The sequence below is a fragment of the Hylobates moloch genome, unplaced genomic scaffold, assembly GCF_009828535.3.
Source record: "Hylobates moloch isolate HMO894 unplaced genomic scaffold, HMol_V3 SCAFFOLD_15, whole genome shotgun sequence".
Lineage (NCBI taxonomy): Eukaryota > Metazoa > Chordata > Mammalia > Primates > Hylobatidae > Hylobates > Hylobates moloch.
In genome coordinates this window covers 910,949-934,985 of record NW_026652290.1, presented here as the reverse complement: position 1 = coordinate 934,985, position 24,037 = coordinate 910,949, and the positions used below count along the sequence as shown (strand labels likewise).

At 52.0% G+C, this 24,037-nt stretch overlaps 2 protein-coding genes across 7 annotated transcripts in view; one reads left to right on the top strand and one right to left on the bottom strand.

Moving 5' to 3' along the window:
- The window catches only part of TMEM104 (transmembrane protein 104), a 65,989-nt gene extending 48,164 nt beyond the window's left edge, over positions 1-17,825 (bottom strand). For 2 of the 3 annotated variants that reach the window (XM_032177538.2, XM_058428478.1), the window contains exons 1-6: positions 17,740-17,822; positions 16,944-17,055; positions 8,225-8,346; positions 5,279-5,360; positions 3,875-3,971; positions 3,140-3,220 (exon numbers count right to left, since the gene is read on the bottom strand). In XM_032177538.2, coding sequence (XP_032033429.1) covers positions 3,140-3,220; positions 3,875-3,971; positions 5,279-5,360; positions 8,225-8,346; positions 16,944-16,988 — 427 coding nt within the window. In that variant the 5' untranslated portion in view covers positions 16,989-17,055; positions 17,740-17,822. Of the gene's footprint in view, positions 1-3,139; positions 3,221-3,874; positions 3,972-5,278; positions 5,361-8,224; positions 8,347-16,943; positions 17,056-17,739 lie in introns of all 3 variants that reach the window. The other variant, XM_032177537.2, reaches the window with a different exon arrangement.
- A 145-nt stretch (positions 17,826-17,970) lies between these two features.
- NAT9 (N-acetyltransferase 9 (putative)) lies at positions 17,971-23,785 on the top strand. 4 transcript variants are annotated; one of them, XM_032177527.2, is made up of 7 exons: positions 17,971-18,057; positions 18,463-18,693; positions 20,571-20,683; positions 21,214-21,357; positions 21,977-22,036; positions 22,201-22,295; positions 22,397-23,785. In XM_032177527.2, exons 2-7 carry the CDS (start codon positions 18,602-18,604, stop codon positions 22,529-22,531), a joined length of 639 nt encoding a protein of 212 aa, XP_032033418.1. In that variant the 5' UTR covers positions 17,971-18,057; positions 18,463-18,601; the 3' UTR covers positions 22,532-23,785. The 4 variants fall into 4 exon arrangements, 3 of the variants coding, with proteins under 3 accessions (XP_032033418.1, XP_032033417.2, XP_032033419.1); XM_032177526.2 differs by having other exon boundaries at positions 17,977-18,057; positions 18,608-18,693; positions 20,574-20,683; XM_032177528.2 differs by having other exon boundaries at positions 17,977-18,057; positions 18,608-18,693.
- Positions 23,786-24,037: the final 252 nt, after the last annotated feature.

The following is a 24,037-nucleotide window of genomic DNA, read 5'->3' as shown; positions in this document are numbered from 1 at the left end:
GGCCAAGTCCATGAATGTCTCCAAACCCGTGAGGGTGAGAAGAATCCCACCTGGGCCATCTTCCATAAATGATTCTAGCTAGAAAGGCCAGGTACAAGAGCTCTGAAAAGAATGGCAGGGCCCTACGACCTAAGGGTTACGGCCCAGACAACCAGTCTCCACCCTTGTTCAGGCTGAGGCTCACGTTTTTGATGTCACTGGTCTCAAGCTGCTGGCTTCTCTGAGAACATAAAGAAAAATGAAGTGACAGTTCCCTTTTAATCCTGGTGGCTCAGAAGAGCCTGCAGGGTCCCCAAGGGAAAGCCTAGGGCATATTACTCCTCGGCCACGTGAGGTCAGCTCTGTTCCTAGGAGTCTGGTGGGGGGAAGACTAAGAAAACGTGATCCTCAAGGGGACACAGGAGGCCTTGGCGCCCGCTTTTTGAATATGGCATGTCCTTCCCTGACATGTCAGAGATAGCCTGATGTCCAAGCTTAGTGGCCTCTGGGGTTGGCCCGTCCCTCAGGCCCAGGCTCCAGGTACAGCCTGCACTCCAGCTTGTTTTCTGCTCTGAGGGGACGCATTGTCCCCCGCCCCACTCCCAGCCTTTCCTCCACCTGCCAATGGACTCCGGCATCAGCTCTGTTTATAAACTGCCACTGGCCCTCCCTGGTCAATAAACTTCATTACTAGACACAAAATAAGGGATCAATGAACTTCTTGAGGAGACATCAATGGCTAGGCCCGCATTTCTAAGAAATGAGCTGGGACCCTAAGGGAGCCTCCTATAGAGGAGGCAGCCCCACCAAGGGTGAAGATGACAATCTGGCAGTCTGTGAATCAGGAATGGAGCAGAGCGGAGGTTTTCAGCTGGGGTGATTTTGCCTCCCAGACCCTGCTGGGAACATGTGACAAGGTCTGAGCACAGTTTTGACTGTCGTAAGTAGGAGGTGCTACTGGCAACTAGCAGGCAGAGGCCAGGGATGCTGCTCAGCACCCTACCATGCACAGAACAGGCCTACAACGAGGAATTCCCCAGCCCAAACACCAACAGGACTGAGCTTGAGAAACCCTGGGGTAGAGAAGGAGACTGCCTCTCAGTGTGAGGGTGGCCTCAGACAAATGTCTTTATTTTCCATTAGATTTGGGCAAATTAAGAGTCTAGTCTGTGGTGGGGGGCAAAAAAGGCAAAACTGCTGGTTCCTAGAATTCTTAAAGAAATCAGGGCAGACTGCAGAACATGAAAATGAGAAAGGAGGTTTAAAAGCATGCGTCTTCCTTCCAATGTGCACTTTATTTTAAAGCTTGTATTTGGAAGGGGACTTTGCGTGGCTGCCAGGAGGAAACGCTTATGCCTGCTCAGGCTGGTGAGACGGGAGGGATAGAAATGGAACAAAGGAGAAGCACAGATGCAGGCTGAACCTGACCAGTTGGTTTTGCTGAATTCTGAAAACCCTCTGTGAGGCCAGTCCAGCAGGGAGGGTGAACCAGGCCCTAGGGCAGCCTTTGGCTGATAATCACATCGCCCTGCCTAAATGCTTCATGTCCTAAATAGCAGTCAAAGAGATTCTAGTTCTTACAGTCCCCCCGGCTCTAAGTTAAGTGCAGCCACATTTAAGACTAGAAAGAACTGGTAAGGCAGCCCACTAGACAAATGGGGCTTTGACAAAGTGGCAGAAAATCTTCGAAGACAGTTGCAAAGGGAAGGATGAACTGAGAATGTGACTGACTCTCAATGAAATGGAAATAAACAGGTCTGGGCATTAAAAACTAAACTCTTTTTTCTTGTTTTCTTTTTTTTTTTTTGAGACAAAGTCTCACTCTGCAGCCCAGACTGGAGTGCAGTGGTGTGATCTCGGCTCACTGCAACCTCCGCCTCCAGGGTTCAAGTGATTCTTGTGCCTCAGCCTCCGGAGTAGCTGGGACCACAGGTGTGCACCACCACGCCCAGCTAATTTTCATATTTTTTACTTGAGATGGGGTTTCACCATGTTGGCCAGGCTGGTCTCCAACTCCTGGTCTCAAGTGATCTGCCTGCCTCGGCCTCCGAAAGTGCTGGGATTATAGGCATAAGCCACCATGGCTGGCCATTAAACTCTTTTTTTTTTTTTTTTGAGACGGAGTCTCGCTCTGTAGCCCAGGCTGGAGTGCAGTGGCGCAATCTCGGCTTACTGCAAGCTCCACCTCCAGGGTTCATGCCATTCTCCTGCCTCAGCCTCCCGAGTAGCTGGGACTACAGGCGCCCGCCACCACGCCAAGCTAATTTTTTGTATTTTTAGTAGAGACGGGGTTTCACTATGCTAGCCAGGATGGCCTCGATCTCCTGATCTCGTGATCCGCCCGCCTCGGCCTCCCAAAGTGCTGGGATTACAGGCGTGAGCCCCCGTGCCTGGCCCACTAAACTCTTAAATAGCTCATCTTCCAAAAGAACCAGATTTGCCATGGAGATATAAGATGTCGCTGGAACACCCAACACCTCAACCCCAGAGTTGGGTGGCTCCCTTATGGTTGCAGCCAGAGCCCAGGAAGGAGCAGGTTCACCAGCACACTTCAGGGCTCCGGTCTCACTCAGTAAGCCTGGGTGTGGGCTCCTAGCGCCCTCTGCCGGCCACTGGGAAGCCAGGCCCAGGCGTGCGAGCAGCAGATCCTATTGCTGTCAGAAGGTGTTACCCTAAACAGAATCGGCCAGCAGAGGGCAAGGTCAGAGGCAATCAAGCAGGAGGTGCAAAACCATCAGCCGGCCTCCATCAGCTTCCTTCGCGGGAAAAGGAAAAAGCTTATTTTATAGCTGCCTGGGGTTCCTGACCTCCACTGGAGTAGCTGCCTGGGGTTCCTGACCCTCGCTGGAGTAGCTGCCTGGGGTTCCTGACCTCCACTGGAGTAGCTGCCTGGGGTTCCTGACCCTCGCTGGGGTAGCTGCCTGGGGTTCCTGACTTCCGCTAGAGAAGCCGCCTCTTTGTTTTTAATGCCCGCAGACAGGGAGGAATCCAGGAAAATAGGTCAGCAAGGTGGCTTCTCAGGTGCTGAGGCAGCGGCTCTACCACCTGCCCTGCCCCATGGTCTGGCTGTCAGGGTGGAGCCGTCATTACAAGGGTGCAGGCCTGCAGGGAAGCACCAGCTCCCCGTTTCTCCACACCCCACCCCCAAAAGAACTTCTACCTTTATTGAAGAACATGGAGGCCATTTGTCCCATTTCCACCCGGTCTGTGATTTCAAACGGGTTGGGGGATCCACGTCTCTCTGCAGAGCCAAAAGAACAAGGAAGAGGAAGTGGTTCTTCACGTGGAGAGCTTCAGAGGGTGGTGAGGACCTCACTGAATTATCTCAACCATAAAATCCCCAAGTGTCCAAGCTCGAGAAAACTTTTCCTAATGTTTCCTGCCTGACATGGTTTAACACAGTCTTTTTTTTTTTTTTAAAGGTAATTCAGAGATGCTCCTGCTGGGGTGAAAGGGACAGCAGGTGTCGGAGCCCAACCCAGCCAGCCAGGGAGGAGACAGCAAGGCAGGGGCATGTACAAACGTGAGGACACAGGGCAGGAGGAAGAAGAGATGCCACAGAACGACATTTACTCAAGCTTCCAGGGTGCACCAGGCAAGAAACCAGGCATTTAACCATCTCAGTAACAGGAAGGGGTATGGCGGGAAACTGAGGTGCAGGGGTCAAGGAACTTACCAAGCTGCAAATCTGAGTAGTGGCCAAGCCAGCAGGGGCCAGGCCTGTGCCCAGGACTGAAACCCTGTGCTCTTTTGAGCCTACCACAGGGCCTGCCTCAGAACCCAGGGGCAGGAAATGCCAGAATCTGCGGGGAGACTCTCCGGGGCCCTCTCCATGAAGAAAGGGAACCCTGTGGCCCAGAGGGAAGTGTGGGCCCGAGAGGACCCCAAGACTTACGCACAGACAGGATGGGCCGCTTCTCTGCCCGCTCGTAGTTGTCCTGGATGAGAACATCGCTGTCTGAGGCTGTGGAGGAGTCGTCATCTTCCTCCTCCTGGGATGGACGAGGAGGAGGGAGGAAAACAAGGGAAAACAAAGGAGCACATCAAAAAAATACAGAATGTTAGCCAGGTGTGGTGTCATGTGCCTGTAGTCCCAGCTACCTGGGAGGCTGAGATGGGAGGATCACCTGAGCCCAAGAGATCGAGGCTGCAGTGAGCCGTGATTGCAACATTGCACTCCAGCCTGGGTGACAGAGCAAAGACCCTGTCTTAAAAAAAAAAAAAAAAAAAAAGAAGAAAGAGAGAAAGAAAAAAAAGAGCACGGAACTCTATAGAAGAGCCCTGGGACAATGGCGAACCTGCTTCCTTTTTTTTTTTTTTTTTTTTTAGTTTTGCTCTTGTTGCCCGGGCTGGAGTGCAATGGTGTGATCTCAATTCACTGCAACCTCTGCCTCTCAGGTTCAAGTGATTCTCCTGCCTCAGCCTCCCGAGGAGCTGGGATTACAGGCACTTGCCATCACGGCCGGCTAATTTTTGTATTTTTAGTGGAGATGGAGTTTCACCATGTTGGTCAGGCTGGTCTTGAACTCCTGACCTCAGGTGATCCACCCACCTCGGCCTCCCAAAGTGCTGGGATTGCAGGCATGAGCCACTGTGCCCCGCCTCTTTTTTTTTTTTTTTTTTTTTGAGATGCTTGCCACTCCATGCTATCTCACTCTGTCACCCAGGCTGGAGTGCAGTGGCACAATCTCAGCTCACTGCAACCTTCACCTCCCTGATTCACGCAATTCTTGTGCCTCAGCCTCCTGAGTAGCTGGGATTACAGGCACACATCATCATGCCTGGCTAACTTTTGTATTTTTAGTAGAGATGAGGTTTCACCATGTTGGCCAGGCTGATCTTGAACTCCTGACTTCAAGTGATCTGCCCGCCTCAGCCTCCCAAAGTGCTGGGATTACAGGCGTGAGCCCCCCCACCGGCCCCTGTGTTCTTTCTTTCTGCAGCGTATCTGTATCTTTAGGAAGCTTTCAGCACAGCCATGCTGCCCCATTAGAGGTGGCAGAGACACACTCAGGAAGAAGCGACAGCACAGTTCCTGGGTACAAAGACTTCAAACAGCTGAGCTGGGTACGGGTGGGGGTAGGAAGGCCTGAGGCTGAGATGGGAAAGCAGCAGAGGCTCCATTTGTGCTTTAAGCTTTAGGTGGCTATTAAGCTTCAGCTCTGGGACTGGGGTCGGGGAGCAGTGCCGTGGACAGAGCCCGCCACGCACTGAGAGGAAAAGAATGGGCTGCTGAGACCGCCTGCTGGGTACCTGACGGAACAGAGGCATGGCCCGGAGACGAGGGCAACACACACACCTTGAGGTTCTCCATCCTCTTCCAGCGGAGCTGCGCGTTGGCTGCAGCCATGGCCTCTATCACAAAGGTGGTGGTCACGAAGCTGAGGGGGCCGAGTGCCCAGTGTCAAAGGCGGACAGGAGGTTGGAGGAGACAGACAGAGAGAAAACACCACTGTAAGAACCGAACAGAGCCACCAGCCCAGACCATTCTCTTTTCTGAGAGCTGTTCCCTAGAGATGGGCTTTACTTGGTAAAAAAGGTGCACATGCTTTGATGTTGCTGTCTATAGTGAGAACGTATTTCCGGTGCACGAGAGAGAGGGGCGTGAACTAAGTGATGGGAGGGAAACTAACCAAAGGAGAGAGGGAGCTGGGGGCAGAAACGATACTGGGACAAGCCGCGCTGCACACCCAGGAGGGGCTGTTGGGCGCAGACATCAAAGGACGCTCTCAGTGAGGGGAGGCTGGTTCACAAAGGGCCCCCCAGCTTCTGGAAGGGCAGCAGGCAGCTTTCACGTCACCTTGCAAGGACACAAGCAAGTGGTCACCTCCCAATTACATACACTCATGGAAGGAGCGCAGGCATGGATAATTGGAAATGGGCACTTGGCTCCGGAATCCATCCCTTTTTTCTTTGGCAGTACTTTTTACTTTCCATCTGGCTAATATTAAAATAAGCTTGCACTTCTATGGACCAATTCAAAAGGGAGATTGGGACGTGGCATTAGACGCTCGCCAAGAAGTCAGACTAGATTGGAAAAATCATCTTTTCCTCTTAAAGAAACTTGAGGCCAGGTGCGGTGGCTCACGCCTGTAATCCCAGCACTTTGGGAGGTTGAGGTGGGTGGATCACAAGGTCAGGAGTTCAAGACCAGCCTGGCCAATATGGTGAAACCTCGTCTGTACTAAAAATACAAAAAAATTAGCTGGGCATGGTGGCACATGCCTGTAATCCCAGCTACTTGGGAGGCTGAGGCAGGAGAATTGCTTGAATCCGTGAGGCAGAGGTTGCAGTGAGCCGAGATCGTGCCACTGCACCCCAGCCTGGGTGACAGAGCAAGATTCTGTCTCAAAAAAAAAAAAAAAAAGGAAACTTGACAGACCTAGATGACAGACGACAGCTGGAATGCATGAATGCTTTTGTTAACGGAGGATACAGAAGTGGGCTGCCTTCCTGCTAATAAAACCTGAGGTATGAATCCATCTCTGCTGTGGAACAGCATGGGACGAACATTCATCTCCTGCTTTGAGGCCAGGACAGCTCTGCCACCAGACTCACCCCTGCCTCTCCCTGAGTGTTGACAAGGGCTGGGGGGCTGACTGCTCGCCCCGAGGTCGGTGGCAGGAGGCAGAGGGGCCGCTTGGCCCCACACCAGTTAAACCCACACTCACTCCCACTCTGGGGGAGCAGCCAGCTCTGAAACCCCCATTCCAATCGCCTCAGCAACTCCTAGAAAGGTTTCTCATTATCTTGCCTAAGTGACCATTTTAAGGGCTTTGGATTTACCCTTCTTTTCGGAAGTGAAATTAAAATCAATCTTAATTAAGGCATAAAGAGACTTCTCATGGTTGCACAAGGCCAACTCATTGATCACATTCAAACACAAATGGGTTGAGCAAGGAGCAGGGTGTGGCATCCCCTGCCTGGAAGCCCGGAATGATCACTTCCCATTTGATGGCTGCCTGTGCTGAAGGTCCTTTAAAGGGGACAGCAGCGTCATGTAAGGACAAGGACTTCTAGAGCTCTTGGCTGCCAGGGCTCATAGTAGATAATGAACCAATAGTGCCCCAAGATTCACCCTCAAAACTCCCCAAAAGAAACGCATGAAGAAACTGAAAACCATGGGCGTTTTCTTATCCCATTCAGCTTCTTGTACGTCTTAGTTTGCTCCAACTACTAAGCTCCGTCTCATCCTTCCACCGGCACCCACTCCCTCCCCCTTCAGATCCTCGCTTAGATGCAGCCCTCCCTAACCCTGCTTCACCCGGCATCCTAGTCCCCTCGCCCTGCTATGCCTTCCTCTTTCCACAGCACTCACTGCCTTCCAGCTCACTCTTCAATTTACCCATTTATTATCTTCACTGCTCACTGTCTGTCTCCCCATAACATAAAGTCAAGTCCGCACAGGCAGGGATCTTTGTGGTGAGGCCCCCTCAGTACCCAGAAGGGTGCTTGGTGCACAGATGGGGCGGGGTCGCCTCTCTCAGGGGAGGTGTTTCCAGGTGCTCTTTCCCATCTTTTTGCAGCTTGTGGATTCCTACCTGGTTGAGAGGATGGAAATGCCTAGTCCTAAACCCCTTCCTGGCCTGGGGCACTTGCTGACAACTTCAGACTAGTCCCTACGTGTGTGGGAATCCCCGAGAAGAGCCTCAGGTGGAACCCACCCTCCCTGAAGCACCGGCTGGTGAGGCCCACACACCTGGTTCAAGGAGTAGGCGTCCCTGAAGACCTGGGCAGGTACACGGCAGGCGAGTGCCACGCTTGATCATGCACCCAGGCGTGTGTTTATCACCTACTTCGTCAATTACCTTAAGTAAATTCTAAATTCCAAACTGATTTCCCATGTCACCTTAAATGTTTGTTAGATCTTTTTTCTGTGGCTGGGTGGTATTTTCTCAGACAGCAAAACTTGATGGTAATGTTAAAAAGGACACATTTAATAGCAGGGGAGGTAAATCTGCCAGGGAAGAAATAGGCCAGCATCACGTGAAACACTCCAAAGCCTAGTGGATGTCCAGGTTTTTAACTGATCAGGGCTGTGCAACTGCTCCACTAACACAAGCCACCAGGAGGCCTCTGTGACCACTGTCCCCTCTCTGACTACCCTGGCAAGGACTCACTGAGCTCGAGACGGAGTAGACAGGTGTCTTCCCACCCCCTCAGTGCCCTCATGTTCAGGCTTCCTGGGCCGACTCCCTCCTGCTCCACTCCTGGCCCCTGTGGGAAGGTCTCCGCTGCCTCTCACCTCATGAAGCCCAGGAACACCAGCAGGATGAGGCTGACAAGCCACCCGGCAGTGGCGAAGGCCTTGGGCATGGTGAGCGCACCCGTGCCCACGATGAGATTAAACATGTACACCAGCCCAACCTGGAAACGACAGAGGCAACATTCAAGCCTGGAACTTAATCAACTTCTCCCCTTAACAGCTCCCAAGGAACGACCCTGGTGATGGCACCACTGTGGAGGCCAGAAGGCCAGACTGTAGACAGGGAAGGAGGCAGGACAGGAGAATTACACCTGGGGTCTAAGGGGCCAGGCTTGCAACCACAGAGCCTGTTAACCAAACATGAGCATGTGGATGACTCAAGCCCTGGGGTTCAGTTTCAGTCTCTGTTCCTGCTGTTATCACTGCTGTCCCCTTCTAAAGCTGCATCGCAGATGCTAGCACTCTACTCAACCAGGCTGTAGGCTTCCCGGGGACAGAGCATCATAGGCGGGGTACCTGGCACAAAGGTGAGCACATAATGCTGACCTCAAAGAAACACCCACTTTCCCAAGACCACTGAGCATGTGACTCAAGGTCCTCGCCATTGTCCTTTGGGACATGGATATTCATGCTTCCCTTTCTCCACCCCTCTCCTCATACCAACTTCAGGTTTTTTTTTTTTTTAAAGTTGAGATGTAATTCACATACCATAAAATCCACCCATTTAAAGTACACACACCAGTGGGTTTTAGTAATATTCACAAGGTTGTGTGACCAGCGCCACCAGCTAATTCCATTTTATCACCCCCCAAAAAGCCCATTTCCATTAGCAGCCACTCCCCATTCTTCCCTCCCCGCTTGCCCACCCAACTTCAGGGTGATTTGTCAGGTCACTGACTTCAGGTTTTAAACAACCCACAGTTTACAACGATTCCAAGATCTCAACCGTGAATTTCCTGTCTGACCTGAGCTCCTCCCCTTCTGTGATGCTCTCCAGTCCCCCAGCCTCCTCCCCTGCCAATCCTCCCTCCCAGAAGCCCACCCCTATTTTGGCATCATCTGCTTCCTTTCTTGGTGCAATCAGCGGGCTCCACCAAGCACATGCCTCCTTTCCTGGTGTATTTCTCTTAGTATCAACCTTTCTGCAGACCTCAAGGCCAGCTGCCTGCTAGTCACCTACACCTAGACATCCCATCAGTGGCCCCATCCTCCTTCCTTCCCCTCCAGATCACAGTTCTAGTGATTTTATTTCTGGAACTTCTTTTGTGGCTAACTCTGGCTCCTATCCTTATTTACAATTCAAATGAGTCTTTCCAGCCTGGACTGATGCAGTAGACTCCTAACTGGTTTTCCTGTACTCTGCTAAATCGGGCGACTTACCCTATGCTTTACCACCTGTTTCTGATCATTAAAAAAGACAAACACCTCATCTCTGGGAATGCTTACCCATTTCTCATTTTCACTCCTGTTCTTAGAAAGATGCGCTTTTCTCTATTTTAAAGCTTTTCTAAGATAGCCACATGCTGAATTTGTGATAGAAACACACAAATTGGTGCCCATTCTCCCAGACTCAGTCAAATTTTTTTTTTTTTTTTTTTTTTGCCGAGATCGCGCCACTGCACTCCAGCCTGGCCGACACAACAAGACTCCATCTCGAAAAAAAAAGAGGTTGGAAGGGAGGAAAAGAAAATGAACGTGAAAAGGAAAGGAAAGAAAATATTGTAAGGATGCAGAACCCACAGATCTGAAGAGCTGACTTCATATCTGCTGTTTGGCAGGGCCAACTGTAGGACTTGAGCACCTGCAGATTTTGGTATTCACAGGCGGTCCTGGAACCAATCCCCAGCAGTTAAGCAGGTATAACTATCAATCATATAACTATGTAACGGTTGAACTATCCATCTTATCAATAAACAAGTGTATTGCAAAGTGCCAGACAGGGTAGGTACTCAGTAAACATTCCCTTTGGCCATTCTCTGAATCTTGTTTGATTTATAATGTGGTTATTGGGCTTGGAAACAATTCTGAGAGGAGTGGAATGCTCAGGGCCTGAGGATGGGTCTCTCAGAGGTTACAAATCAAGATACATCTGACAGGCATGGTGGCTCATGCCTGTAATCCTGGTACTTTGGGAGGCTGAGGTGGGTGGATCACAAGGGCAGGAGTTTGAGACCAGCCTGTCCAACATGGTGAAACCCTGTCTCTACTAAAAATGCAAAAATTAGCTGGGCGGTGGCATGTGCCTGTAATGCCAGCTACTCAGGAGGCTGAGGCAGGGGGATCGCTTTAACCCAGGAGGTGGAGGTTGCAGTGAGCCAAGATTGCGCCACTGCACTCCAGGCTGGGCAACAGAGCAAGACTCCGTCTCAAAAAAAGAAAAAAAAAAAAAAGCATGAAGAAATAGAGATTGCCAGCTCCCCACCTTGGAGCTATTGGCTGGAGGAAGGAGGGGCTGGGCAGTGGTTAGAGAAGACAGGCTTCCCAGCAGGTGCTACCTGGACATTTGAGAGCAGGACAAAAGGGAGGCCACCCTGTGGAGAGGAAAGCGCTCTGCCTGCAGTACCTGAATACCTGGCACAGGACCAAAGCCCTCTTGTGCCACCTCCCCAGCCCCTCCAACTCCTACCCAGCCTGCAGGGCCCATTCCAACGCAACTTCTACCACAAAGTCCTTCCCAGGCTCCCTAAGTTGTCCTGCCTCCTGCCTTTGAATCCTTGTGGCAACAACACTTCTTATGCCCTCTCTTGGGTTTCAGATATTGGCATATTTCTCTTTTCCCTGTTACTAAATCTGAAGCTCACTGTGGCCGTGGGCTGCGTCTCACTTCTCTCTGCATTTCTCAGGGTGTCTGGCACACAGGCTGGAGATGGGAACACGCAGCTGATTGCACTGGACCCTGCTTGAGTTATCTCTGACGTGAGTCTGAGAGTCTTCATCATCCAGTTTTGGATGTCGCAATCTCAATTTTTATTTTTATTTTTTGAGACGGAGTCTTGCTGTTGCCCAAGTTGGAGTGCAGTGGCGTGATCTTGGCTCACTGCAACCTTGCCTCCTGGATTCAAGTGATTCTCCTGCCTCAGCCTCTGGAGTAGCTGGGATTACAGGCACCCATCATCATGCCTGGCTAAGTTTTGTAGTTTTAATAGAGACAGCGTTTCACCTTGTTGATCAGGCTGGTCTCGAACCCCTGACCTCAGATGATCCGCCCGCCTCGACCTTTCAAAGTGCTGGGATTACAGGAGTGAGCCAGCACGCCCAGCCCGCAATCTCAATTTGATCCTACAGACAAATCCCAGAAGGATGAAAACAAGTTTGAATCATCTTCCTATGCCTTGGTTGGATAACATCATCATCATGATATGATTCTCCTTTGGGAGTCCTGGCTCAGAGTGGTGCTGCTAGAATAATTTTGAGGGCAGCAGCTGGGTGAGACAGGGGACACACAGCCCATTGCTGGTCTTCTGAATGGGAAGTTCTGGCTTTTTACAGTGACTGTGAATGTCTATAACTAACTCATGTGTACTTTTGCTGAGCTTAGTTTCAATCACTGGTACTTTCATGCTCATGTGTACAAGGGTAGGAATGGGTCATCTAGCTAGCTCAGTTCTGCTCATTTATTCAAAAACCAACAAGGGCCTTCTACAGACCGGGCCCTGTGCTTGAAGCTGAGGATACAATGATAAACCAGACAGATATGGCCCTAGAACTCATGGGGCTACGTTCTAAGGAGGAGGAAACAGACAACAAGAAAACAACTACAGGCCGGGTGTGGTGGTTCACACCTGTAATCCTAGCACTTTGAGAGGCTGAGGTGGGTGTATCGCCTGAGCTGAGGAGTTTGAGACCCACCTGGGCAACATAGTAAAACTCCACCTCTACTAAAATACAAAAAATTCGCTAGGCATGATGGTGCACGCCTGTAATCCCAGCTACTTGGGAGGCTGAGGCATGAGAATCACTTGAACCCGGGAGGCAGAGGTTGCAGTGAGCCAAGATCGTGTCCCTGCACTTCAGCCTGGGAAGAAAACAACTACGGTTACAGCTTGAGAGAGGCGTTATGAAGCAAACAATCAGGGCACTGTGAGAAGGCACAGTGGGAAAGCACTGGAAACAGTGGATACCCCAGGAAGGGACCTGGAGGATGAGAAGGTGCTGCCCAGGCAATAGACGAGGGAGAAACTTCCCAGTCCAGAGGCCTACAGGGGGAAAGAGGCAGGTAGGCTCGAGGAGCTTTCAGAAGGCCTGTGTGGCTGAAGCACAGCAAGCCGGGCAGGGGTGGGGCTGGAAGAGGCTGCAGTCAGACTGCGAAGAGCCCTTTTGGACAGCACGGGGGGTTGGATGTTTTGGAGCATTTTAAGCAGGGCACTAACACAACAGACCCCAGCGGACAACCTAACATCTGCCCTCTCTGCAGTTCTGTTCTCTGCTTATTGCTTCTGTAAGCAGTAATACTTATGAAGGGAAAAAAAACCTTATTTCTTTATGGAGAAGGATGTTCCCACAATGGAAGTAAAGAGAAAGCAAAGAGGCATAAGAAAGTGATAGTTCTAGGCTAGGTATGGTGGCTCATGTCTGTGATCCCAGCACTCCTGAGGTGGGAAGATGGCTTGAGTCCAGCAGTTTGAGACCAGCCTAGGCAATGTAGCAAGACTGTATCTCTACAAAAAAATAAAAATATTAGCCGGGGACGGTGGCAAGTGCCTGTAGTCCCAGCTATTTGGAAGACTGAGATGGGAAAATCCCCTGTGCCCGGGAAGTCAAGGCTGCAGTGAGCTGTAATTGCTCACTGGGTGACACAGTGAGACCCTGTCTTAAGAACAAAAAAGAAAGTAATGGTTCTTAGGCAAAAGTTTTATGGGGAAACTAAACAGTGTAAGAGGCATTTGTAAATTCAGGGATGCTTGAAGGTCTTGGGATGTAAAAGTCAAAGGTCTCTTGTGGATCAGGGTTTCTCAGCTTGGGCACAAGGGAAATTTGGGGGCCAGGTCTTTTTTCATGATGGGGACCTGTCCTGTGCATTGCAGGATGTTTAGTGGCATCCCTGGCCTTTGCCCACTAGGTGCCAGTAACAACCTCTCTCCAACCAGTACTGTCCTGACAATCAAAAATGTCTCTAGACACTGCCTACTGTCCTCTGGGGGGCAGGATCACCACTAGTTGACAACCACTGCTGTAGAGAGAGGTATAATGAAATAAGCATGCTCCCAAAGGAAACTTAGGAACCTTTAAGAACTTTACAAAGAAATGAATGAAGAGAGAAACTATTGGCAGTTGGGAGCAGAAATGGGTAATTGCAGTTGTCTTGCTTTGTTGCAATTTTTTCAGTTCCAAAGCAAGCCCTGTGTGTTTAGTGGGGGCTCAGGGAATCCTGCAGGGTAATGTAGGACTTCTCTGCCTTCTGAGGACTGTGGCACTCCTGGCGAGCATTCAATCCTCTTTACCTTCTGTAAAGGTAATCAGTGAGGGCCAATCACAAGGAGCAGACATAGAGGCAGGAACCAAATCTGGGCTGAGCCACAGGTTGGGTCAGGAGGGGCTGTGGGGAAGGAAGAGAAAGGAGACGTTCTCTTCTGCTGGTCGTGGGACAGTTCTGTGGGCCAGACTCCTGGGAAGCAGTGGCAGAAAGCTGAGGAATAGGCTCTACTGCAGTCTTGATAATGAAGACCAATGCATGCATTCTACACTGAGTTACCTCCGATTCTCACCTCTTCCTCTGTGGCTGCACTGGAGGAGGCACAGGCACTGCTCCCTGGGACGGCTGGCCTGCTCTCCTATGCTCTAGAAAGCTCAGTGCAGCATCCCACATGCCTCATCTCCACCCAGCAGCCTCACTCATGAACTGCATGGGGCAGACGTCACCAGTATCTTTCAACAGCTTCCCCTCTGACAATTGTCAAAGGAAACAGAAGGCAGCAAAGATGCGGAAGCAATGACTAGGATTTCAGGGTGTGAAACAAGCCTCTCTCCTTCGAAAGCAACCGCAACAATCTCCAGCAGGAATCAGCAGGCAGAGGCACCCTCAGTGGCTGACCCTTCTGTTGGGCGTGACCTACAGCATCCTCTATTTTGATCACACAACAACCACTTCAGTTCTGTGTCACTCCTGTCCTCATAAATGGGGAAACAGACATGCCTATCCTGAGATCCCTTAAGGGGACATGTACCTCTCTGAACCACGTTCCTGTGTTCAGCACTATCCTTGAGAGGGTGTGACATCTGAGCCACCTAGGAGGCTCTGCTTGTTACAAATATTTTAGGCAGAATAATTCAAGCTAAAGTGAACATCCCTGGAACTCCTGAAGGGGAAAAGAACTCAAAATGAATGGGGCAATAAAGAGCTAAGGAGAGGCTTTGTCTGGTAAATGACCATGGGCTGAAGCACATGTATGAATTACCTGCCCCGTGTCTTGGTTTCCCAAGGCAGCCAGAGCAGAGTTCTGCCCACATTGTCTTGAGCTGGAGCCTGCAGGGGAAGTCAGAGCAGCCAGCATCAGCAGCGAGTTAGTTCCACAGCTTATCTGGGTTCAGTGACAACGAACTCTTCTGGTCTTACGGAGGACCAAGAATTGTTCCAGGACGGTGGAGTTAAGGAACCGTTAGGAAGAAGGGGTCTCCTTCCCTCAGAACACTGACCACTACACCTCCTGTTTGATGTCACATCATCCCCACCCCACCCACCCCATCTCCTCCCTACATCTCTCTTCACCAGTAGGATAAAAGAACACAAGCACTTGCTTATGGCCAATGCCCAGAGCTGGCCTTCTGGGCAACAAAGACCCTGAACGAAATAAAATACATAGGAGATGGAAAACAAAAATGGGCAGAGCGCACTGAAGCTTGCAGGCCTAACTGCCTCATTTCCTGTGGGCACATGCTGACATGTGAAAGGACCCCTTAAACAACTGGAGACACAACAAATGGGGACATATCAAAGTGTTTTCCTTACAAAACTTAGTTACAGGGATGACTCATCTCCTTATCTCTAAAGTTACAGATGTAAGAAAAAGCAGGAGCTGTGGTGACTTTTATAATAGACAGCATGGAGATTTCATTGCTGACACCAGGAGGCTTGGAGCTGTTACATAATTCCACAAATGAGAGGGACACTATTTATCCCATTCCAGGGTTCATGAAATACTTCCCCTGAGAGGCCAGGTGCAGTGGCTCACGGCTGTAATCCCAGCACCTTGGGAGGCTGAGGCGGGTGGATCACCTGAGGTCAGGAGTTTGAGACCAGCATGACCAACATGGTGAAACCCCGTCTCTACTAAATACAAAAACTTAGCCAGGCGGGATGGTGCATGCCTGTAGTCCCAGCTACTTGGGAGGCTGGGGCAGGAGAATTGCTTGAACCTGGGAGGCAGAGGTTGCAGTGAGCCGAGAAGATTGCGCCATTGCACTCCAGCCTGGGCAACAAGAGTGAAACTCTGTCTCAAAAAAAAAAAAAAAAAAAAAAAAAAAAAAAAAAAAAAAAAAAAAAAAAAAAAAAAGACGTCTCCCGAGAAATTACACAGGTGATGGGTGAAGAAGGCTCCTTTACTGCCACACATGAATGGCACAGGCCCAACAGGAAGACTCTGGAATCAGGAAGGCTTTCTTCTAGCTGTGAAGGAAATGTCTTGGAGACACTTCCTTGTCCATCACACCACAATGCTAGTCTGTGAAGCTAGCAGAAACAGACCAGGGATTCCCAGGCTAGGAAGCTATGTACAAGGCAGGGCAGCTGTTGAAAGCACGTCAAGTTCTAGAAAACTCTTGCTACTTAGGGCAGTGCTGCTTTTGCCTGGGATAGTTGGTAGCACCCTAAGTCAACCATCTGATTATTCCAACCCTCTGGCTACTTATCCAGGCAAGAGGGCCCTGTGATCTAACAACTATGACCAATCACACATTACACAGAGAAGATAAATTGACTGTGTGTTGGGGGCAGCCAGAGGTAACACAGACCTAAGACAGTGAGAATCAATCATTCTAATTGTTCTAATTGCAGAGTCCACCAAACTGTAATTAGCAGTCTCTGCATGCTTTCGCTGCTTCTTACGCCATCCAAGACTATAAAAGTTGTGCAATTTAAAATTCAGTAAAGACCAAAGCGGTTTCCAACTGCTGAGATGAGCAAAACCCAGAGTCAACAACTGTCAATCACTGTTCATCTGAAGGGCAGCACTGCAGGCAAGTGTGGTAGCCTGGAGATGAACATTATTTATTTATTTTTGAGACGGAGTTTCGCTCTTTTGCCCAGGCTGGAGTGCAATGGCTCGATATCAGCTCACTGCAATGTCCGCCTCCCGAGTTCAAGCGATTCTCCTGCCTCAGCCTCCCGAGTAGCTGGGATTACAGGCACGTGCCACTGTGTCCGGCTAATTTTGTATTTTTAGTAGAGACAGGGTTTTACCATGTTGGCCAGGCTGGTCTTGAACTCCTGACCTCAGGTGATCTGCCCGCCTCGGCCTCCCAAAGTGCTGGGATTACAGGCATGAGCCACCGTGCCCAGCCCGGGATTAACATTATAAACAGCATGGCGATTTTGTTTGGCTTGACCACTCTGACAAACACCTTAAAAAGAGAATAAATCTGACTTACATTCTGAGCCACCACAGCAGCACTGTAGCTGCTGGTCCATGGAACTCCCCCATCCTGCTTCTGCCACGGTCTGCTCAAGCAGCAGCACTCACTAGTCCCATCCCCAGGAAGCAGTGTGCTTTTCTAGAAGCCAGGAACACTTAAGTGAGCTAAAGGTTCTATAAGTCACACTCACGTAGGAAGAGTAGAGTTCCCCGGTCTCTGTAATTTCACCTGCCATTTCCAAAAGTGAGGAAGGGCTGGCAGCAAAGGTTCCTTAGGTGCAAGGGCGGCGGCTGCTGCAGCTCCTTAAAACAAAAGAGCAGGCTTCAGCTATCTGATGGACTGAGATAGGGGTGGGAGGAGGCTTGCAGACTTCCCCTGCCACCTCTGGTTCTTTTACCACAGACACTTAGGGCCTCAGTATCTGCCACAAGACTCAACCCCGAGGGAGGGGTCACGCTAGATGACAGAAATCTGGACGGTTTCTTCTAACTTTTCCCTCGCTGTGCAGGGCACTGTTCTGTGCCCAGCACGGATGTTTTCAATGCTGCTCGGGGTGCAACTGATTTAAGGGGCCTCTAAAACCACTAAATCTCACCCACCACAAGAGCCCCCTTTCCACGCTCTGGTGTGGTTATCCCCATTTAGTTCCAGGAACCAGGAGCTCACTACCACACAGGGGAGCCCAAGGAACTGTCTGCCGTCTCTGTCTAGGGCAGGGAGCTGGGGGCTTTCCTACATTACCCCTCCAACCCCACTCCTGGCGCTAAGACCTTCTTTTCTTGACGGGGCCTCCACTCCCTGGCCCCACCTACTCTCGTAGGGTTCCCCACCCTCAAAGCTCCCTCTTTTCTCAGGAGCCCCACTCCCAGCCTCTCCCTCTCTCCCTCTCCTGGAGGAGTCCTGAGGCTGGTGCCGCCCTGTCCCGCCCCAACCTATCCCATCCCGTCCCGTCCTCTCCCGCCCGTCCCGTCCCGTCCCGACCCAACCTGACACCTGCAGCACAGCCAGCTCCCAAGCCGCCGCCTCCCGCCGGTCCGCTGCTGCCGGCGCCAGCTGTCCCGCACCAGCGTCCGCAGCGCGCATGCGCCGGCTCCGCAGCCCACCTTCTTCGCGCGCGCTGATTGGGCGCCTCGCGGGGGCGGGACCGGGTTTGGGGCCTGGCGGCTGCCGTCAGCATGGCGGAAGTGGGCGGGGCGCGCTGTCGCGCGCATGCGGGAGGGGTGGCAGCCGGCCGGGCCACGGAGCGTGGCTTGTTCGAGGAGGTGGATCACCCTTTCTGCGGTGGACGATTTCGTCGGTCGTGGGTGGGTGTGAGCTTGGCAGTACCCGGGTCCGCGGGGTTGGAGGGGAGAGTGGTCTAGAACCCCGTTCAAAGGGGAGGGCCTGAGACTAAGCCCGCCTTGCCCTGAAGTGGTCGGGGGCGGGCAGGAGGGAGTGGCCAGAGCCCCGTAGGGTGGTCTCCTGGGTGAGAGGTTGGAAGCAGGTTTAAGGCGGGGCTGAAAGTTGATTCTGGATTGGAATCCCTGGACTGGGGCAAGTAATGGGAGCTCTGGGGATAAGTCTTGGTACTTGGTGCTTGGGTTTGAGAAATCGAAGTTCTGGGGAGTGGACGGAAGGAACCGGCAGAAACGGAGCCCAGGCTTGGCCCCTTGGGGTAGGAGTCAAGGATTGTTAATTACCCTTAACAGCCCGGTTCTCTTTCTTGCAAGAATTTTGGAGTCTGTATTCTCTGAAGTGTCTAGAAGGAAAGAATGACGGAAGTCAACTTAGCCTCAGCAGGAAAGCTGGAGCTCCCACCCAAAGTTGGAGGAAATTCGGGGTCCCGAAGTCTTTGCTCTCCCCATCTGCATGCAGGCTGCTACCATGAGGTTGAATCAGAACACCTTGCTGCTGGGGAAGAAGGTGGTCCTTGTACCCTACACCTCGGAGCATGTGCCCAGGTATCTTTCCCGCTTGACATGGGGTGCGTATCAGCACCCAGAGCTGTGTAAGGTACAGCCCCAGTCTCAGGGCTGTTTCCCCTAAGAAGAAACATTGGTTGTGAGAAATAATTATATATGGGGGGGGGGGGGGGGGGGGGGGGGGGCTGGGTGCCATGGCTCAAACCTGTAATCCCAGGACTTTGGGAGGCTGTGGCAGGAGGATTGCTTGAGCCCAGGAGTTTGAGACCAGCTTGGGTAACGTAGCGAGACCTCGTCTCTACAAAAAAATACAAAAATTAGCCAGTCATGGTGGTGCACAGCTGTAGTCCTAGCTGCTAAGGAGGCTGAGGTGGGAGGATTGCCTGAGCTCAGGAGATGAAGACTGCGGTAAGCTGTGATTGTACCACTGTACTCCAGCCTGGGTGACAGATCACGCCTGTAATCCCAGCACTTTGGGAGGCTGAGGTGGGTGGATCATGAGGTCAGGAGTTCAAGACCAGCCTGGCCTACATGATGAAACGCCATCTCTACTAAAAACACAAAAAAATTAGCTGGGCTTGGTGCCAGGCACCTGTAATCCCAGCTACTCGGGAGGCTGAGGCAGGAGAATCACTTGAACCAGGGAGGTGGAGGTTGCAGTGAACCGAGATCACACCACTGTACTCCAGCCTGGGCAACAGAGCGAGACTCTGTCTCTAAAATAAAATAAAGCCTGGGCGCAGTGGCTCACGTCTGTAATCCCAGCACTTTGGGAGGCCGAGGCAGGCGGATCACGAGGTCAGGAGATCGAGACCATCCTGGCTAACACGGTGAAACCCCGTCTCTACTAAAAATACAAAAAAATTAGCCAGATGTGGTGGCGGGCGCCTGTAGTCCCAGCTACTCGGGAGGCTGAGGCAGGAGAATGGCGTGAACCCAGGAGGTGGAGCTTACAGTGAGCTGAGATCGCACCACTGCACTGCAGCCTGGGTGACAGAGTGAGACTCCATCTAAAAAAAAAAAAAAAAGAGAGAGAGAGACCAGCCTGACCAACGTGGAGAAACCCTGTCTCTAATAAAAATACAAAAAAATTAGCCGGGCATGGTGGCACATGCCTGTAATTCCAGCCTGGTCAACAAGAGTGAAACTCTGTCTCAAAAAAAAAAAAGAAAGAAAAAGAAAAAAAAAATAGCAGAAGCTGGGGACTGTGACTTCCTTGGGAGGAGCTGCCCATCCTCTTCCCTTTCATTCTCAGCTTTCTTTTTGGCCTTTCAGCAAGGAATTGCTTTATGTAAACTAAACGTGTAAGAAAAAGAAATTGTCCTCTCACCTAATTGTAAACTAGTGATGTTTCTCTGGTGCCAGTGAATATGTTCAGTTCTTGGAGACTTAATGTTAGCTTGTCCTTAAACTCTGAGCTGATGAGTTGTGATATCTGCCATTCGAAAGGCCAGGACTGAGTCATGATGGGATTCCTGTGGGAGCAGTTGGCACATGTCTGGTAGATTGGGATAGTGGTACTGTAGATGGGTATTCTCTACTTGTAGTTTTCCGTTTGAGGGTTCCTGGTGCCCTAACTTTGTGGGATCTGTCCAGCTGCCTTTGTTGAGGTCGGCTTGCCATATATGTCCCCTTCTGGAATTTGAAGAATGTTTGGTTTCAGACTGCTCCTCCGCACTGACCCGATACAGGATAGGAAGTTGGACAGATAGAACTGACTCCTGCTGTTCTTGGGTAAGACTAGCTAGCTTCTGGGTCTTGTGCCTGTGGCCCCAGCCTTAGGAGCAATCATAACCCTTTGGGTCTTCTTTGAGCCCTATGTTAGCCCTGTCGGGTTCTGGACCCTCACATTATAAGGTGTCAGACATATGCTTCTGAATGAGTCCTCCATGTCTAAGGCCACCCCTCTGTCCCAGCAGGTACCATGAGTGGATGAAATCAGAAGAGCTGCAGCGTTTGACAGCCTCAGAGCCGCTGACCCTGGAGCAGGAGTATGCCATGCAGCGCAGCTGGCAGGAAGATGCAGACAGTGAGGAGTGCCCCCCACTCCCTCTAGCCCTGGTACTGGGAGGGCTGACTCCACAGTCAGTCTCCGGGTTCCTTCCCTTTCCCAGCCCTGGCCACAGAAGCTTTGTGAAAAGCCTGGAAGGTGCTGGAACTCGTGTATTCTCATGGCCCTGAGGCCAGTCCCTGTGGCTGACCCTTCTGTCTTCTTCCCCAGCTACTGCATCGGGCTTGGAAGGATTTGGAGAAAGTGAAGCATTTGGGGCTCTGGCTGTAAACTGAGGCCCTGCCCCTCACATCCCTCACCACAGCCTAGTGTGGTGACTGTCCTCTGTGTTCCCTGCTCTGAGAATTTGGTTGCTGGTTGGAGAGGCTCTTTCTGTATGAGGCAGATTTGGAGTTTTGTAATGAGCTGAAGGAAGCTCTGGGACCCCCTTTTCTCCTGGCAGACTCAAAGATGCTGGTGCTCTGTAGTGCTCTGGCTTGGGTAGGAGTACCATCCTCTCTTCTCTCCTCTGGGGAGTGTGTGTGATAGCCCTGTCACCTCCTCCTCAGAGTGTACCTTCATTGTGCTGGATGCCGAGAAGTGGCAGGCCCAGCCAGGCGCCACCGAAGAGAGCTGCATGGTGGGAGATGTCAACCTCTTCCTCACAGATCTAGAAGACCCCACCTTGGGGGAGATCGAGGTCATGATTGCAGGTTGGTTTCACCTAGCCCTGCCTTCCCCGGACTCCTGGCTCTCAGGTCTGCTGACTGAGCCTGCTGAGGCCACAAAGGGTGGGCACTCACAGGGTTCGCTGGGAGGCTCCACGTGGTGAGCCCAGGGCCTGGCTGGGCAGCCTGCCCACCTAGCCCCCCTCAGCCTGGTGGTACACCCCCAGGCTCATCACCTTACTCCTGATGCTTAGGCATGAACTTAACCCTTGGTTTGGGGTAGATTCAAGGATGGTTAGTCCCATACTTGGGGTGGGCTGGGGACCCTCAGAAAAAGGTCTTCTCTGGAGCATGTTGTCATATTACAGGAGGAGGCCCTCCTGTTTCTGCTCCTTCTTGGTCCTCAGTTTCCCCCAAGTGGCTACTGACTATCCCCATGAGGCAGCATACTGACTCCATGAGGTAAAGGGGTCAGCTTTGAAGTCAGGTTGCTGGGTTGCAAGCCCTGAGGCCTTTCACACTTTGTGCCCTTTTCCTCGTCTGCAGAATGGTAATGATAGCAGCAACTTCAGAGTTGTTGAGAATTAAATGAGATGGTGTCTGTCAAGTGCCTGCACTGGAGCGTGGCACATGGTGTCAGCACCACTCCTGTTGTTTCTCCTAGAACCCAGCTGCAGGGGTAAGGGCCTTGGCACTGAGGCCGTTCTCGCGATGCTGTCGTACGGTAAGGAAGCGTGAGCAGGCGATGCGGGAAGTGGCCAGGCCCCAGGTGAACCTTGTTCAGGTCTGAGGGTTGGGGGCAGGTGAAGGTTCCTCCTCTGCAGCTTGGGACAGGAGGGGTGGGGGCAGGCGCCTCCTTACTTGTCCCTGTCCCATCTCCTCTGCGAGGAGTGACCACGCTAGGTCTAACCAAGTTTGAGGCCAAAATTGGGCAAGGAAATGAACCAAGCATCCGGATGTTCCAGAAACTTCACTTTGAGCAGGTAAGGATGTCCTTGGGCAGAGTGGGGCCTAGACCTGGGTGGTGGGCCTGGTGGTGTTAATACCGTAACTTAGCAGGCTTTGTTCTCTCTGGCTCACGTAGGTGGCTGCGAGCAGTGTTTTTCAGGAGGTGACCCTCAGACTGACAGTGAGTGAGTCCGAGCATCAGTGGCTTCTGGAGCAGACCAGCCACGTGGAAGAGAAGCCTTACAGAGATGGGTCGGCAGAGCCCTGCTGATGGCTGGGCCTTGTGGGCAGCCACTCTGTGTGAGCAGGGTGTTGGGCCCACACACTCCAAAGACTAGAGCCCTGAACTGGGAGAGGGCTCCTGGCCCAGCCCCAGGTTGGGAATCATCTTTCGAGGCCCTTCAGACTGTGGCGGGGCTTACTGTGGCCTCCCTCCAGCTAGTGGTGTGGCTGAGCAGACTCCAGGGCCAGGGCCAGTTCCCTTCTCCCCTCCTGGCCAAACCCAGACCCAGACTCTAGGAAGCTGGAATGGAGGGCAGGGATCCATGGGAGATGTCGGGATGAAGGTGGGAGCCGGAGGTGCAGGGGGACCTGGAGCATGGATGGGAGTGGACAGGCCTTTCTTCTTAGAGGCCAGAGGTGCTGCCCTGGCTGGGAGTGAAGCTCCAGGCACTACCAGCTTTCCTGGTTTTCCCATTTGGTCTGTGTGAAGACCTACCAGGAGCCCCAGCCTCACAGTGTCCACTCAAGGGCAGCTTGGTCCTCTTGTCCTGCAGAAGCAGGCTGGTGTGACCCTGGGAACTTGACTCGGGAACAACAGGTGGTCCAGAGTGTGGCCTGGCCCCTCAACCTGGTGTCCCTCCTCCTCTCTCCTGGAGCCAGTCTTGAGTTTAAAGGCATTAGTGTTAGATACAGCTCCTTGTGGCTGGAGAACAGCCCTCTGTTGATGAAGCTCAGGGGGCACGGAGGAAGCAGAGGCCCCGTGGGGGTGCCCTCCTGAAGAGAGCGTCAGGCTATCAGCTCTGTCCCTCTGGTGCTCCCACGTCTGTTCTTCACCCTCCATCTCTGGGAGCAGCTGCACCTGACTGGCCATGCCGGGGCAGCGGAGGCACAGGCTCAGGGTGGCCAGGCTACCTGGCACCTTATGGCTTACAAAGTAGAGCTGGCCCAGTTTCCCTCCACCTGAGGGGAGCACTCTGACTCCTAACAGTCTTCCTTGCCCTGCCATCGTCTGGGGTGGCTGGCTGTCAGGAAAGGCTGGGCATGCTTTCAAAACAGCCACAGGAGGCTTGTAGGACATTTTCCAGGTGGGGAAACAGTCTTTTAGATAAGTAAGGTGACTTGCCTAAGCCCTCCCAGCCCCCTTGATCTTGGAGTCTCACAGCAGATTGCATGTGAACAACTGAAACCGAACACATGCCTCAGTGTAAAATGAACATTATTATAAAACGAACGCGTTGTTTGCTGTAGCTCCCTTCGTACCACGTGTACCTCAGCAATGGGAGTTCCCTCGAGGCCACCCATTCTTTCCACCAGTCTTCAGGTTAATGAAGAGTCAAAGGTCCCCCAGGGCTTCCCCACCCAGCAGGTGAGATAGATAGGGAGGGGCCCCTCCACAACCCCTGTCGAGGGGAATCTGTCAGGGGCCAAAGGGTAGAAGCAAGGGTGGGGTAGGGGCAGGTCAGCTGAGCAGGGCACTACTGTGGTAAGGGTTTTGGATGGTTCCTCTGACAAGGAGCAGGAGATGGCCAGATAGTGACTGGTCTAGGGGACACTG